This window comes from Kogia breviceps, chromosome 2, assembly GCF_026419965.1.
Source record: "Kogia breviceps isolate mKogBre1 chromosome 2, mKogBre1 haplotype 1, whole genome shotgun sequence".
In the NCBI taxonomy this organism is placed as follows: Eukaryota; Metazoa; Chordata; class Mammalia; order Artiodactyla; family Physeteridae; genus Kogia; species Kogia breviceps.
In genome coordinates this window covers 124989245-125004010 of record NC_081311.1, presented here as the reverse complement: position 1 = coordinate 125004010, position 14766 = coordinate 124989245, and the positions used below count along the sequence as shown (strand labels likewise).

Below are 14766 nucleotides of genomic sequence, written 5' to 3'. Positions count from 1 at the left end.
TTTACGGGGGGGATCATCCTTGTGAGGTTGAAACCTGGGATTCACTTGTCAGACTCATCAAATTGCACACTTAAAAGGGAGCATTATGTTATACCTCAATAAAACTTATTTTAAAATAATATTTCTTATCTAGTTACTATCCTCAATCATTCCCAAAGCTATATTTACATAGAGACTTACTTATTGACTAACCATGGGTCCTGTTCTACAACTCCATCACTTTATTCTTGGTAATTTTCCTTTTTTATTGGATTTTTTTTCACTTTTAAACCTGTCCAGTATTACCTTCTTTTATTCATTTTCCATCATCTCCATTTTCCCATCTTCTTTTTACAGATGAATAAAATCTAACACACACTTGCATCTTTTTCAATATTCCTCAGTCGAACTTTCGTAAATGTTCCTCTGGGTCTTCTATGTATTAGTTAATTCCACATATCCTACCTAATCTGCCTGCTCCATCAGAGCTCTCTTCAATGACAGCACTACCATGTGTCAATATGCAGTATTCTTAGACACCCTGCATCACAGTGACAGTGTATAACAGTGCAATACAAGACATTCTGAAGGAAAAAAAGAGAGTCCCTTGGCTGGTTATACATTTGCCAGTTGGGACAGTAAATCAAACTACATAAGCCAATAAAAAGTAAAAGAAAATGCTTGGACTATGTGTTTAAACAATAACAACAACAAAAATATGTTTGCCATGATAATTGACTTATTTCAAGTTGCTTAATCATCCACCTATACTGGATACTCTATTATCATGAGAACACTCAGAAAGTGCCACGCTGCTTGTGCATTCATTATTCATTCATTCAACAATTATTAATTGAGCACCCAGGATGAGTAGCTGTCTCTGCTGCAACACAGCCCTTTAGTGACCATGATTTCCAGTGGGTAGAGATAAAATTTGTCCATTTCCATTTTACTGGTGGACTATTTGGTAATACGTTTTGTCCTCTATTCGCTGCTTAGTCTACTCTAGTCTTTATGGAATTGACAATTAGATCTTGTCCTCAAAAGGCAGATATTGGCTTATTGATGTTTTTTCTCTTTATTTCATATATTCTCACTCCTCCTGACAGCACAGCATTGATATGCTGACATTTCATTCATACAATTCTGAATTCCTTTCTCCCCCTCTAAACTTGAAAATAAGAGTGATTCTTTATTTTTCTAACCCTAGCTCTGACACAATCAAGCACTCAAATGTTTGTTGAACGGATTGTCTCATTTTATTTCATACTAAATAAGTAAAGATTTGAATAGTTACATTTTTATACACTATCTAAACTTGATTTTACAAAACAGACAACTTTCTTGTTCTACCAGTTAATTTAGAGCAAAGAATTTAAATGAATTAATATTCCATTTAGTTACCATCTAATTTAAGTGGTTTTAATTAATAAATAAAACTTAAGCATCTGAGTCTCTATCTGAATAAAGATAAAAATGTATTAGTGCTACTCTCTTGCATATTTAATAAACAGCACTGCATTACCCTTCCAAACCTTATCTGACGATAAACACATCTTTTCTTTTCCAGAAACCTTCAATGGTTCCCCATTTCCTAAAGCACGAAGTTAAAAATTCATTTCCCCAGTAATCAAAGTCCTTTAAAATCTGTCTTTATCCTAACTTTCAACCTAAAATCTAGAAATCCCCTTTGAGTCTGACTGCTCCAATCAACCGATTCACTGATTTCTTACATCCTCATTTTGGGAAAGCCAATAGCTTTCCCCTGATAATTTATTCCCTCCTGGTACTTGCTCCCTCCCAATTTTCAGATGTCCACATAATTTATATATGTCAGGGCCTCTCACAGCAGTTTACTTGGTATCTCTCTTATAGCAGCCACCACTTTCTATCTTGTAATGTACGTGTCATGTCTCCAGTAGACTGTGTGATTCCTGAAGACAGATGTTCTATTTGATTAAACTTTGGATATTTCATAGTACCTAGCCCAGTACCATTGAATAAATGGATACAAAAATTGTATTAATCGTTTTTATTAAAGTTTTGGGAAAAAACAGTGCTTCACTACTGTTCAGAACTTTTAATCATTCTTTGTAAGACTTCAGAGGCTTGGCCCCAAAGGAAACTGCTGAGGAAAATTGCAACCTAAATTAATTAGTATACTGTAGAAACTCAATAAATGTAAAACTGCTAAAGTCTGAAAGCCTACCTTTCAGACAGGTAAGCCTGACATTTCTCCTAATTAAATAAGACATTTTTTTACCCAAGGTCGGTGGCCACCTCCTTCTTTGTCTTCCAGAAATATGCCTATATGTGTAAATATTTTATAAATACTATATAAATGTTATGATTATTTTGCCTTAAAGGAGTCTAGGCACCTGAGTCAGGGACACAGCATAACACTGTAGTTCAAAGTGTGGGCTCAAAAGTCTGACAAACCAGGCTGTAAGCCCTTTCTTCCCTCTTCTTAGTTTTGCAACCTTGGGGAACTTAACTAACCTTTTAAGATCTCAGTTTCTTATATGTAAATGAGAATAATAATAGTACCTACCCTCAATGCCACTGTGAGAACTAATCAAAACAGTGTATCTATAAAGCACTTGGTACAGTAAACCTCATAATTGTTCATTATTACAATTTAGTTTTCTTCCTGACATTGCTATGTCCATGTGGACTGGAGAAGGGCTCAGAGTGAATTGTAAATAAAACTATGAAAGGCAAAAGCAAATTCAAAGGCCAAAATTTTATAAAGTCTATTAACTTTTGCAAACTATTTATAAACTTGATCGAAAATTATCTGGGACATACATGCCTTTAATCCAACGTGACTGTCCATATGTCCCACTTTTTGTATGACTATAAATATTATCACCTGAAAGTTCCAGTGGTCATCATAATTTATGAGGGGCAATTCCAATACTGACAGTGCATTTTCACCAATCACACTCTTCTACCCTCCCCCCAAAAGGTAAAGCCATATTTTTAAAAAACAAGAAAAATGTGGTGTTAGGTTTTTTTTTTCTCTTTAATTAATTAATTTATTTAATGGCTGCGTTGGGTCTCCGTTGCTGTGCACGGGCTTTCTCTAGTTGAGGCACGCGGGGGCTACTCTTCGTTGCGGTGCATGGGCTTCTCATCGCAGTGGCTTCTCTTGTTGTGGAGCACAGGCTCTTGACACGTGGGCTTCAGTAGTTGTGGCATGCAGGCTCAGTAGTTGTGGCTCGCGGGCTCTAGAGTGCAGGATCAGTAACTGTGGCGCACAGGCTTATTTGCTCCGCAGCATGTGGGATCTTCACAGACAAGGGCTCAAACCCGTGTCCCCTGAGTTGGCAGGCGGATTCTCAACCACTGCACCACCAGGGAAGTCCCAAATGTGGTGTTAGTTTTAACACTTTAATTCACAAGTTTTTGGTTTCCTCTCACACTTATTCACAGGAACTCTCCCCTGAAGCACTAAAGATTAATCAAACAAAATCAACAAACATTTACTGTTTAATAAATAAGTACATGGCTAGGTGTTAATGTTAGGAGGAGATCATTTAGAAAGAAACGAAAGAGGGAATTCCCTGGCAGTCCAGTGATTAGGACTCTGCTCTTTCCCTGCCAGGGCCTAGAATCGATCCCTGGCTGGGAAACTAAGATCCTGCAAGGCTACCTGTGTCCCCAGATTTATGAGAAGAAAGCAGGGAGTGTCCCAGGCAGGACCAAGGGAAACATGGAGGTATGGCATTGAGATTCCAGTCAACAATTCCACTCATTTTCTTGATTTCCCCCAATTCAGAGCAGCAGTGAAGAGGTCTTAAGGGATACAAGTGGATGAAAGTAACTTTGCAAAACCTTAAAATACCAGATAAGGTGATACTGTTTTATAAATGATCTGAAATCAGAATGGTCTTTAGAAAATATTTTCCTGACTGGGATTTATACATCCTACTAGACAGGGAGTTTTGGCTGAGTCTCTCTAGTGTCTCTGAGAATGAAGACAAGACACTCAATTCACATTTTCAGACTGTGTACTCCATACTGGTATTTGAATGAAAGCATGGCACTTAAACTCCAGTGCAAACTGGCATTAAGTGATAAAGCCCTTTACTGAACTTGCATTGTAATACCCAACTCCCGTTCCATTGGTTGTTAAAATTCTGGCACTCCCTCTTAACCACACCGTGGTTAAGGTTAAGGAGGTACTGGTCTCTGCCTCCCGCTCCTGGCACAGTGCTACTCTCACCCTTGTAATGTCCTATGTTGTAAGAGCACCAGAAGCATCTTTTGTTCTAATGTTTGATCCATGACGCTGGTTCCTGACACGGCACTCCTACATCCCTTGGAATTTCCTGGGATTAGAGCATCTAATAGGAACATCTTTTGTTTTAATGAGGTGATTCTGCGTGGGCTCCTGGATAGTTCCTGGATGGGGCTGGTCACCAGAAAGACCAGGCCATGATTACATGTTTGGACTATTCAGCTCCACCTCCCGTCCTCCAGGAATGGGAGAGGGGCTGGAGAGTGAGTTGGTGATCGATCATATCTAGATGATGAAACCTCCATAAAAATCCCAAAAGTATAGGGTTCAGATAATTTCTGGGTTGGTCAACACATCTACATGACAGGAGGGTCATACACCCCAACTCCATGGCCACAGAAGCTCCTGCACTTGGGACCTATCTGGACCTCAACCTATGTAACTCTTCATCTGGCTGTTCACGCATATCTTTTATTATATCCTTTATAATAAACTGGTAAATGTAAATGAGTTCCGTGAAGCATTCTGGCAAGTTATCAAACTCAAGAAGAGGTCAAGGAAACTCCAAGTTATAGCTGGTTGCTGAGAAGTACTGGTGACAACCTGGGACCAGGAATCTGTGTATGAAGGGGGGGCATCCTTGTGGGACTGAGCCCTTAACTTGTGGGGTCTGATGCTCACTCCAGATAGGCAGTGTCAGAACTGTAGGACACTCAGCTGATGTCGCAGAGAATTGCTTGGTGAGGGGGGAAAAGTCCACACATCTGGTGTTAGAAGTATTGCGTGTGTGAGTAAAAGAGAAACACAGAAGTGATTTCCCCATATGCTCACTCTGCCTCAGTTTCCTTATATGTAAAAGAAGAAGAATGTCTACTTCACGTATTTTTTGTGAAAATTCAGTTAACATGTGTAAATAATTTAGAACAATCATAGCTTATAATTATTTTTGTTATCATTGGCTAATGTACTTATCTTTGTCTATATACAATATCTTTCTTAGATATTCCTCTCCCTCCCCTTTTCTTGAAGGTAAATTTTATTTCATTTCCCAAGTATGTGTAATATGTTCAAGATTCAAGATCAGTTAAAGAATTGCAGGTTCCTTCCCTTCTCGAATATCATAACTTTATATCCCTTTTGTCTTCTGTGATGATGAGAGGGCTCTCCTGGGGTTTCTAAGCAGACCTCTCCCCATGTCACTTCCACATCACCGGTTCTCATAGCAGACTACACATTGTCTATGGACTGACCAAAAGCCAGATACGAAAATAGTTCATTTTCCATAGTTTTATTGAAAAAAATAGCTAGAAACATAATTCTTCATTTGGAGATGAGCGTGACTTAAAACCATGACTCATATCCATTTCGTTTTACAGATGGTGACTGAGGCCCAGAGAGACAAATTAACTTGCCTGAGGACGTGGGGCCCTGGGTGGAGGAGGACTCAGTATGCACGGTGCTCATGCAGACTGGCCACACGACCTCAGATTTCCCCAAAGCACTTGTGGGTGCACTGCAGCAGCACTGGTTGTTTTAAATACCTGTTCTCTCAAATAGCTATTCGAACTCTTCCAACTTGGGAGCAGCACCACTTAGTACTCCGTACCAGTCAGGAGTTAGAAATATCCTTCAGTGCATTTTAGCTCTAAGTGGCCCCAGTGTGGCATAAAAGAGTTAACACGCTCCCCTAACAAGAACTTAGGTTACCCAAAAGCAATCCTCTAGAAAAGAGGAAAAGGAAAAGGATTCATGGGTCTGTATCTAATATTGAAACAAGTCTTTGTGCTCCCATGAAAGTCCCTAAAATAATCATTTTTTACAGCATCGTTCAATAATTGATGTATGAAATGATAATGCTGACTCAGAAGCAAAGATTTAATTATATCCCATACACGCCATTTAATAAGGAAGAGAAGAATGTAATCCGTTTTAGAAAGAATAATGATGGCTTTTAAGTTTGATATTTAGAGTTTAATAATGTAGTCAACCTCCTACTGAACAGTTCCATTCGGTTGCCCAACATGCGTCTCAAACTCAACATGTCCAAAATAAACTCAATATCCACCCTCAAAACGTCTCTTCCTCCATCTCCGCTCTCAGGAAACTGGATCAAATAATGCCCTGCAAGAAACCTGAGATCTGTCCTTGACATTTCCATCTCCTCCACCCGCCAGAGCCAGTCAAGCAAGCTCCCAATATCTCAAATACCTCTTCATTTTACCCACCTCTCTCACAACTCACTGGCACTACTCTGCTCTAAGCAGGCCTCACTTTCCACACAGAATTCACGAAAGGCTACCACAACTTCCTACCCTGCCTCCATGAAGAGATGGCTCTTCCCTAATCTAGTCGCCACATGTGATCTTTCCACAACACAGATGAGGGCTTCCCTGGTGGCGCAGTGATTGAGATCCGCCTGCCGATGCAGGGGACGCGGGTTTGTGCCCCGGTCTGGGAAGATCCCACGTGCCGCGGAGCGGCTGGGCCTGTGAACTATGGCCGCTGAGCCTGCGCGTCCGGAGCCTGTGCCTCTCAATGGGAGGGGCCACAACAGTGGGAGGCCCGCGTACCGCAAAAAAAAAAAAAAAAAAAAAAAAAAAACCAACACAGAGGTGATCATGTCTGCTGTTTTTTAAACCTCTTCTGTGGCTTCCCATTTTTTTCAAATCTATTCAGTGGCTCTTATTCACTCGCTTAGTTTTCTGTATTATGTAATACATACATTAAACCCACATCCAAAACAAACCTAGGACCCTAGTAACTCCCCACATTCAGTCAAAGTACTCACACCTACGCCATGCCACTGTTGCCCCCTACACATGACAAACGACATCCTAAATCCTATGTTCATAATTAGCTTTATTTCTTTATAAAAAGTCTTGTTGTATCTCTGTAGAGTCCTAAAGTGTATATTTTAAATTTTTAGTTAGTTTTAGCTTTTCAGACTGTACCATGCCATATTTCATCTCTGAAATATATCAATATAACTTCTGCACTTACTATTGTATCGTGAGGATTAATTCATACTGGTACAGGTTGCTGTAGTTCATTCATTTTGACTAAAATATACTATTCTTTTTCATTTTATATCACTATTCATACATCAGCTTTTCCTTTGACTGACCTATGAATTATTTTCAGCTTTCATTTTTATGAACAGTAGCACTATGAAATATTTGTTTATATGGAAAAACTTATATCACTAGGAGTGCTGAGTCATTCATGAATTTTTTAGATTTCAGAGATGATGCCAAACCGTTATCTGAAGTTACTATAAAAATGTGGAGATGCATCACCTCTAACAACTGGTATTACCAGCCTTTTTCATTTTTGCCAATTGAATAAATATAAATGTATCATTATAGTCTTGGTCTGCATTTCCCTCATCACAATTAATGTTAAATAGTTTTTCATAAGGTTCTTTCTTTGTTTTGTTATACTTGTTCCCTTTTCCAAGAAGTGTCTATTTATGTTTATTGCCCATTTTTTCCTGTTGGCCTATGTGGGCTTCTCTTAATAATAACGGGAGTTATTTATATATACCTGACAATAACCTCGCAGTTACATGTTCTTTGAACATCTTCTACAGTTTGTAACTTCCCATTTTACTTTTTTTAAGGTATATTTAAGTAAATCAACTTTCTCAATTTTAATACAGTCAAATTTATCAATATTTTCTTTTATGGTCAATGATTTTGTACAGTGTTTTAGAATTGCTCCTTAATTCATGGTCATAAATGCTTATTTTTTTTTCTGCTAAAAGTTAAGTTTTCTTGTGACATTAATATTTCCAAAGTATATCTTGGTTTATGACATGAGTTAAGCATCCAGCTTCATCTGTTTTCCACCCAGATTACTATTTTATTTTCAGCTATATTTATTGAAGAGCTCTTCTTTCCCCCATTGATCTGTAGTGCTTCCTCAGTCATATACTGAATGTTCCGAACTTGTGTGTGTGTACTTCTAGGGTCTCTATTCTGTTGCATTGTGCAGTTTGTCTACCCTTTGTGCCAATTACTACAGTCTTGATCACCAAGATTTTGTTAAGGAATTTGCCAAAAGTCACACAACTAATTAAAGGAGGAGGAGGAGGTGAGGACCAGGTTGGTCAACAAAGCTGGGCTTTTAACTGTGGGTAATCTTGTTATACCACCTATGAAGCCAGAGGTCCTGATGCTTGGTATATTTTTCTTTGCCCATTACTGGGCTATGTTCTTCTTCTTCTTTTTTAAATTGAGATATAATTGACATGCAACTTTGTGTAAGTTTAAGATGTACAACATGTTAACTTGAGAGGCATTTAACAAATAATTGATGATTTGGTGAATGAATGAACATATCTCAAAAATTAATTCAGAGTGTATGCTAATATTGGGTATTTACAAATTGTTTAAAATTTAGAACTAGAAGGGATCTTAGAAAACACCTAGTCCAAGCCTTTTGTTTTAATAATGGAGACACAATGGTCCGGAAAGATAAACTTTTTTGTCAAAAAAGCTGTTTTTAACATATCTAGAACATGAAAATTTCAGTTAAGTGCACTTTGCACAACATCACCTACCTGTAAATAAAATATTATTTGAAATACATGGCACAAATTCCTAAATAAAGTAATATTCTGAAATAATAAGTAACAGTAGAAGATGAAATTAAAAACCATAAAGCCTAATTTTCATTTTTTCAAGACAAATATTACTGCATAACATTAAATAAGTCTTAAAAATAAGGAGTATTGTTTAATTATATATATATATATATATATATTTTTTTTTTTTTTTTTTGGTGGTATGCGGGCCTCTCACTGTTGTGGCCTCTCCCCTTGCGGAGCACAGGCTCCGGACACGCAGGCTCAGCAGCCATGGCTCACGGGCCCAGCCGCTCTGTGGCATGTGGGATCTTCCTGGACCGGGGCACGAACCCGTGTCCCCTGCATTGGCAGGCGGACTCTCAACCACTGCGCCACCAGGGAAGCCCCTAATTTTATATTTTAAGTACATGGAAAAATTACTATTTTTGCCTTGCATCATTAAATTTTACATTTTGAGGTTTGAAACTGAGCATTAAGTACTTAAATCAGCAAAACTGCTTTTTTGGTACTTTCAGAAAAGGCTGTCATAGTTTTGCTGAATCAGATTAAAACATTTTTTTGTGACCAATCTAGAAGTCTCCATTCAACAAATGACAAAGTGATCATTCTAAACTGATGTGATCCATCAAAACACATTTCCACTTTCAGCCAAGCAGCAGCTCAACTAGTTCTAACAAAAAAACAAAAAAGGCTGATTTATTCTGGGATCCTAACCAAAGATCAGCAAATTAATCCCCATATTCATTTATCAAAAACTGATGGACTCATAAAGTTCTCCTCTTTGAATAATTCTAATTAAAGGCATAAAAAATGTATATAAACTACCTAAATGGGTCTAGGTTCTGTCAGTTCCACAGTACTTTCTCTCAATTCTTTGTACTAGTCAAAAACTGTAGTGAGAGAATTACACTCATTTTGAAAAGAGGAAGATAATCAGAATTTCTCCAATTGGGCCAGAGCATTATTGCAAAGCAAACTAAAGACGTCCAACAAACTCTTTCGACAAAAATTAATTTTTGGAAATGCTTTTCTGTTTGCCTAAACCTCACAAAACTGATAGTATCAATGAAATTTGTTTTATTAGCATATTTTGATTAATAAATAACCTCAAAATATCTGTAACATTAAAAGCAGATTACATTCATTAAATAAATGCAAATCTCAAGTCAGTAATTTAGATTCACTTTTCCAAAAGGTACAAACATATCAACAGGGACTCAAAGTTTACCTTTTGTCATGTTTATAAAGAAACATTTTGCTAAGTAGAGAATTAATGTAAACTAGATTTTTTTAAATGTTTAATTCAATGAGAATAAAACTAATTTCAAGCATGCTTAAGTACTTTAGAAGCACTCATTCACTAGGTATATTTTAGAAGTAAATTAATAGGTATTTAAGTCAACAGAAAGCACAGAAAAATTACTTGGAATAACTTCAGGAAATGAATCTCTATGACTTTACTTAATAAATCACCATTTATATAAATTATTATGTTTCTTTAGCATTCACTCTTATCTAGTCATTGAAACTGGTTCCTAAATAGGGAGTATTGAGTTAAAGTGACTTTATAATACACTTGAAATTAGGTTTTGCCTTTAACATGGGGCAACAACCTCGTAGCCCACAGGTTAAATCTGGCCACCAACATGTGTTTTGTTAAAAATACATTTTGCCTTTTTTTTTTTTTATTGCTTTTGGAAGTTTTAAGGGCTGTCATGTGTAGTCTCATTTTGCTACAATCCTCACCATCTCACTTCAGTAGTTTTCCTCTTTTATGTTATGTGCTTGGACTCTAAAGGCTTATGCTTCTGGAAGCCTAAATTTAAAATTCTGTCCAATTTGAATGTTCACTACAGTCACAAAACATTGGAATTATTAGAATTAGAAGGTACCTTAGAGGTTAGCTAACTCCTCATTTCTTCTGACAAGACACCTGAGGCCAAGAAACGTAAAGTAGCTTTCCCATGGTTAAATGTACATTAATAGTTCTGCTCAAATGCACTTCTGAGTCAATAAACTTCTATTTTGAAATATCATGTTTTGTCATGAGTCACCACCATTTTTATCGCTATGAAAGAAACATTTGCTTCATAAGCACTTACCCCTGAGGGCAGGTAGCAGGGACCTCTCCTTCTTGTCATCACATTTGTTACATTCACTGAAGTACAGGAGTAAGAAGACATCAACAAGAACCCACATCAGTGAAGTGGCTAGAACCACCTTGCAGTAAACAAACCTCCTCATGTCTTTCTTTGATTTCTAGTTAACACAGAGATCGAGGACAGATACAACTGTGATGAAACCAAGCCACAGGGGTGAACTCCAGGATAAAGGCAGGATGCATCCCACTGTATTAAAAAAAAAAAGAAGAAAAATTAATTATTGAACAGCTTATTTTGCATAAATGTGATATAACATGAAATATATGACTTATTTAATGCTCCCATGTATATTGGCACTTGGCCTTCAAGTTCAGAATTAAAAGCCCAAATAACTGAAAGTTGTAAGTAAGCCAGGTGGCTAAAATTCTAACAGCTAATCCTAGATCTGCCACTACTCTGCTGGGCTCTTGACAGCTATTTGATTTCTTCAAGTTGTATTGCCTTTTTCTTAAAGTCCTTTCATGGCATTCTGTAAAGCACCGGGTTGTAAAATAGTGCAATTCTAAATTTACTGTGATTCAGCACTTTTAAGGAGCCAATACTGCTGAACTAGAAATCATCCTGGACTACTATATATTGCAGTGGCTAAGAGCTGGACTTTATGCATAGATAGGCCTGGGCCTGTTTACTTCCTATGTAGGGGAGACTTTCTAAGCCTCAGTTTTCTCATCTATAAAATGAAAATAATAATGCCAAACTTCAAGATTTGCTATGAGGACCAAATACGATAACACTTGTAAACCGTCCTGCAGAACACACAGTTATTAATGTTAAGATATAAAACAAACACACACACAAAACGCTCAGATTCTCAAAAAGGGCAATTACATGGAATAAGTCACCAGTTATTTAGACTTAAAAAGCCCATCTGGTCTGCATAGAAAGTATCCACTAGAAATGTGCATTTGAGAATGGGCAGTACACATTCAAAGAAATTATCAGAGAATAATTTCAGAGGATAATACATTAATATAAAGTGACTTAAAATAACCAAAGCAAGAATTCTAAAGGTATAACAAAGACATGTGTGCAATTATTGAGAGATATTCAATACCATACACATATTTGTTTTATTTACACTACATAGACCAATAACTACCTGGTTAATTCATTTCTATCTATACAGTAACTATATCAAAATAAAAGTCTCATATAATTTGCTACATTAAAATAATAGAAACTGAAGTATATCTTTATTGATGTGAATAAGATAAGTAACAGTTTTGATAGATATTTGAGGAGAACAGCTATTAAGTACAAAGATACATGGACTATTTCAGAAACACTTGTCTCAAAATAAAAACATCAATGTACAATTTGCTGAGGCAGAAGTTCTTTAAATTAATGGCAGCTAACTTTGCATCATAAAGCAGCACAAATGCTGTTGCCTGTTACAAATCTAACCAGACTAGTATCAAATTCAAAGTTTACATGAAGTGACAATTTTAAAAATTATTATAACAAAGACTCTACTTTCAATATCTACATAAAATTTACATTTATTCAACATATATTTAAAACAGAAAGATACAAAATGTACAAATCTAAGGAATGCATGATATTTGAGGTTTATTTGTTATTTTTCTTCAAAAAGTGGCGTAGCTGCTAATTATTTTATTTTGTTTCCACTTCATTTTTCTGTAAAAATTATAACTAAACACTGGAACTCAACCTCTAAACCTGATGACAAGGGAAGGATTCCCATATATATATTTCCTGTTACTCTATGTATATTTTCACTGAATATGATATTTGAAACAATTCAAGCTATTAAATTTTCTGTCTTTCTTTGGTCCTAAGATGGAACAGGTGCCTTCAGTTTGTTGTAGAAAAAAGTCCTATGGAAAAGCATATATAACACTGATGGTAACTAGATGGCCATTCCCAGACTTAGAAGGAATACCTTAAAATAAAATATCCTATAATAAAAATCTATATATTATATAAGATCTATATATTACAGGATCTTTTTATCATAAAGATCTATAATAAAAGACATAAAAAGAACCATCCCTGGCTCTGTCATAAAATGGAAACATGAGTTTAGGTAGGCATTTTGCCTCTCTGTGCTTCATTTTCTTTACTTATATTTCCTTCCCCATCTACTTCACAAAATTGTAAGGCTTAAGCAAAATAAAGAATGAGAACATTTTTTAAAGAAATATAAATAATATTTTATAATAGAAAATCTGAAATCACTTAATATTAAAATGTCTAAGATAAGTCATTTCCTAATAAGAGTCTAACAGTAGAGGTTATTGAGAATTTAATTTAAACTTTAGCCATAATAGAAAGTGAAAATCACATCTTATTGCCACTTCAAGCATCATTCAAATCATCCTAATTTCATACCCTGGTACATCTATATGTCAAGATATTAACACTGAGAAAACTCTGACTTCACTATTTTATGTGATAAAACTAAGCTGCTGTATACATTTTTGTCTACTTATGAAACAACCTTTCCTTATATATTTCAAGTTTTTAATTCTATCTACTGTGAAAAGACCTCTACCTAAAACATACTAAATTTTATCATTCTTTATCTGCTGGTACTTGTAAAATAGTAATCTCGTACACTGTTTCAATACACTTCTTCATAAGAACAAAACTGATTGAGCAGAACGATGGTACAATATACAAAGTAACACTAACCAACATAAGCACAGTTGGTGGCCCAGGTTTATTTAAGAGAATCAGCATCTGTATTATGTTTTTATTCCAGTAAGTCCCTATTTATTTGCAAACACTACTCTGTTCTCAAGCCAAATCCAAGTTCTGCAATATCCCTGGCTTGCCAAATCAATGTGGAGCATGACTAACTTTGCATAAACTACAGGCTCTTCTATCCAAAAATACGACCCCTTTTCTAATCGTTTCAAAATCTTTTGAGCACAGTTATTCACCTCTGTAAAAATATTTCCCTAGATAGGAAAACGTCAGGAGTTAGAAAGCTATCAAGTGCTGTCTTTTTATTTTTAAAATTAATTAATTTATTTATATTTATTTTTGGCTGCATTGGGTCTTCGTTGCTGCACGTGGGCTTTCTCTAGTTGCGCGAGCAGGGGCTACTCTTCATTGAGGAGCGCGGGCTTTTCATTGCAGTGGCTTCTTTTGTTGTGGAGCACAGGCTCTAGGCGCACAGACTTCAGTAGTTGTGGCACGTGGGCTCAGTAGTTGTGGCTCGCGGGCTCTAGAGCGTAGGCTCAGTGGTTGTGGTGCACGGGGCTTAGTTGCTCTGCGGCATGTGAGATCTTTCCGGACAAGGGCTCGAACCCATGTCCCCTGCATTGGCAGGTGGATTCTTAACCACTGCACCACCAGGGAAGTCCTCAAGTGCCATCTTGCTAGTCATATTGCCTTTCCTTTTCTTCTTGCCCACTAGATAATGGTGTTAGCCAGAAATTCTGAGATATTACAGAATTTTTGTTTGAAAATATACACCATTTTTACTATTCTATAAAAAATGTATTTCAAATATAAAAAAATAAGATCTAAGTAAAGCTTAGGAGTTTGGTAAGTATGTTTTTAAAATAAGAAAGAAATTTTTGTTTTTAATTAGGAAGTTATCACTTACCTGAGTAATCTACTCTAGTTGCTATTAGACATATTTTTATCTGTAGCCAAATATTTTCTTTTGTAGAAAACTGCATAATAGGTACAAATTTATTAAATCTGTTTTATGAGGCTATACTTGAGACTGCCAAAGGATGAAGCTCGTGGCAGACTGTGGGCAGTACTTCCAGAACTTTCAGGGACCCAACACACTTTAAATGTTTTAAATAGCTAGGCAG

The 14766-nt window shown here is 36.4% G+C and overlaps 1 protein-coding gene across 4 annotated transcripts in view; it reads right to left on the bottom strand.

The window, feature by feature from the left end:
* The window catches only part of LOC131750502 (polypeptide N-acetylgalactosaminyltransferase 13), a 578974-nt gene that overhangs the window by 499096 nt on the left and 65112 nt on the right, over positions 1–14766 (bottom strand). For all 4 annotated transcript variants that reach the window (XM_059052963.2, XM_067026047.1, XM_067026046.1 and 1 more), the window contains one exon: positions 10913–11158. In XM_059052963.2, coding sequence (XP_058908946.1) covers positions 10913–11054 — 142 coding nt within the window. In that variant the 5' untranslated portion in view covers positions 11055–11158. The remainder of the gene's footprint in view (positions 1–10912; positions 11159–14766) is intronic.